General features: G+C 45.1%; 1 protein-coding gene across 1 annotated transcript; it reads right to left on the minus strand.

The window, feature by feature from the left end:
- Nucleotides 1-1,506: 1,506 nt before the first annotated feature.
- On the minus strand, nt 1,507-2,157 carry LOC126708395 (uncharacterized). Its single transcript, XM_050408187.1, has one exon. The coding sequence runs from the start codon at nt 2,155-2,157 to the stop codon at nt 1,507-1,509; it is 651 nt and encodes a 216-aa protein (XP_050264144.1).
- Nucleotides 2,158-2,784: the final 627 nt, after the last annotated feature.

A 2,784-nucleotide genomic window follows, 5' to 3' on the forward strand; every position in this document is an offset into this window, starting at 1 on the left:
ATTTGTTCTCCATCTTTACGTTGGTATATCCAGGTAAACCTAGGACCCACATAATCCACTTCTGTAAGACCACATTGGTTTATGGCTTCAACAAAAATCTCCATTTGTCTTTGAGGCCTCATACTACCCCTTTCCTTTTTAGAAAGACCAGTAATCTCGTTAAAATCCCCTATGACCAACCATGGTAAAGAGGAAGTATTCTTCAAGTGTTTTAGCTTTGCCCATGATTCCGGTCTTTTTGCTGTCTCCAGGTTGCCATAGAATCTAGTAAGGTGCCACCACCTTACCTCAACTCCCTCATCCACCCATGCATCAATATGATCATCTGAGTATGTCTGCACATCTAGTTTAACCCCTTCCTTCCACAACATTGCCATTCCACCTCTACTGCCATTGCTAGGAACAATAAGGCCACGCTTGATTTTACATCTTTCCTTTACTTTCTTCATCCATTCTCTACTCGACTTTGTCACAATTAAGAAGACTATTATGGGCTCTTCTTTATTTACCACATTTTCCAAGGTTTTAACTATCTAGAGGTTCCCAAGCCCCTGGCAATTCCAGCTGAGGAGACTCATTGGTCTCAGCGGGGTTGCCTAGCAACCTCCGCTGCTTCTACAATATTGCTTATCTCAGTCACCTTCTTCTTTTTTTCATGCAAGTTCACGTCAAATAGGTCTCTATTAGAACCTTCAGGCTTTCTTTTAGTTTCGGCTCCAACACTCAATGGTGGATCCACCACAGCTGATAAGCTTTGTCTTGCCCTTCTCTTCCAAGATCCCTCACTTAAGCCCACGGTCTCTTTATCTGTTTTGTCACTTCTAGGCCTCTCACTTATAACTTTGGGCCTTAGTTTTTGTTTCCCTTTGCTTGCACCCTTATTGGGCCTACCATTGTGTGTCACTCCTTCAAGCTCGTACTAACCCAGCCCAAACTAAACTCAGCATCTGACATCATGGTATCTGTATTTAACTCCAACATCACTCCATTCCGATCCTGCTCTTTATTTTTCTAACTCGGATTATCCTCCCTAATCTCAATGTCAACCAGATTTAAAGTGCTTTCTGTCCGATTTGCCCTTTTTTTAGAAATTGCAGCCTTTGACTCCGGATTCCCAGGGCCGTTACAAATAGCATCATCAATTTCATTCAAAACATCCTCAAAATCCGAGATATGCGTACGTGATTCCTGTACATCCACGTCATGCTCACGTTCACCAACTCTCTTCTCAACTCTACCACCGTTCACCGCCCTCGGCACCACTGCCCCAAGTTCAAACGTTGACATTGCTGCCACTGGGATCGTACAATTAGTTCTTCCACAAGAAACCATCACCTCTTGTCCCGATCTCACTTCTCTGGGACCCACCGATTGTGTCTTCATCCTTCGTGGTTGGTCGAAACCTCGCACCTCAATGACCGATCTTCTCACATGGTTGAACTGCGGAGCTCTAATTCAAGGTCCAAACTGTTGCTCCTCAGTCTATAGAGTACCCCTACTGTTCAGCTACAGGATGCAATCCTTGTCATCATGCAAGACAAGTCCGCACCAGTAGCATATATTTGGCAGTCGTTCATACATGAACGCTGCCCAACCCTCCCCTGAGTCATCCCATGATATTTTCCTCCCCTTGCATAGCGGTTTGGTTATGTCCACCTCTACTCTCACTCTCATGAAGTTTCCACCTTTCATCTCTCCTAGGTCCTTTGGCCGACTCACTACTCCAATAGTCTCCCCAATACTAAGCACCGCTTCCACCGTCAATAACTGAAAGGGAAGATTATGGATCTGAATCCAAAAAGTTGTCGACTTAAAGGCTAGATCCTGGACCTGTATCGACCCATCGTACCTCTGCACCACCACTAAATGCCTATCGAACCTCCAAGGTTGCCCCTGAACGACCTTTTCTGCATCTGCATCCATCTCAAAATCAATCAACAGGATGTTATCTTTGCCCTCAGAAACCTCAAAATTCCCTCTGGTTCTCCATAACGGTCGGAAGGTCTTTGCCACCGCCTCAACGTTTACAATCCTCCGGGTAAAGAACTCTGTGGCCAAAACCACACTTGTTTTCTTTTTTTCCTTCGTAAGATCAACCTTTGCCTCCTCCTCCTCTGTTAGTGAGAGGCTCCGCCACCTATTAGTCAAGTCATCCATACTAAAGAAACTGTTCAAACAGAAACAACTCACTCCAAACTAAGTGTAAGGTTGAATTTATTCAACCATCTAATTGGCTTTATTCCGTGCCAAATTTGCTTGTAATTCAGCATTTAGTAACCCTGTATTTAGGTGGGTTTGTTGTAAGGGTAGTGAGTGAGATAGAGTGAAGATTGCTCAAGAGTGTGCAAGAAAACAGAGATTCGCGGCTGGGACTCGCGGCTGGGACTCGCGGGTGACTCGCGGCTGCAAGCCGCCAGAAGCAGCACACGTGCCAAGCATGCTGGAAGATGAACAGTCATGCTAGCTGGAGCACTACAGGACAAAACAGGACAACTGGCCATACGGTTAACTCGCGACTGGATCTCGCGACTTAATCAAGCCGCGAGCCACCCCTGTTTTGTAAAACCTGACGTTTCACATTCCTCTCCCACTCCAGTATAAATACCCCTTTTACCCACGATTGAAAGAGTGCTTCCGGAGAGAATTTTGAGAGAGAAACCCTAAAGAAAAATCAGATTGTTTCACCCACAATCTCTACCTTAGAGTCTCTTCAAATTCCTCAACTCTCTTCCTCTCCATTGTCAAATCCTTGAGAGGCATTATACCAAACCTGGTTCTCACCAT

Source organism: Quercus robur, chromosome 12 (genome assembly GCF_932294415.1).
Source record: "Quercus robur chromosome 12, dhQueRobu3.1, whole genome shotgun sequence".
Lineage (NCBI taxonomy): Eukaryota > Viridiplantae > Streptophyta > Magnoliopsida > Fagales > Fagaceae > Quercus > Quercus robur.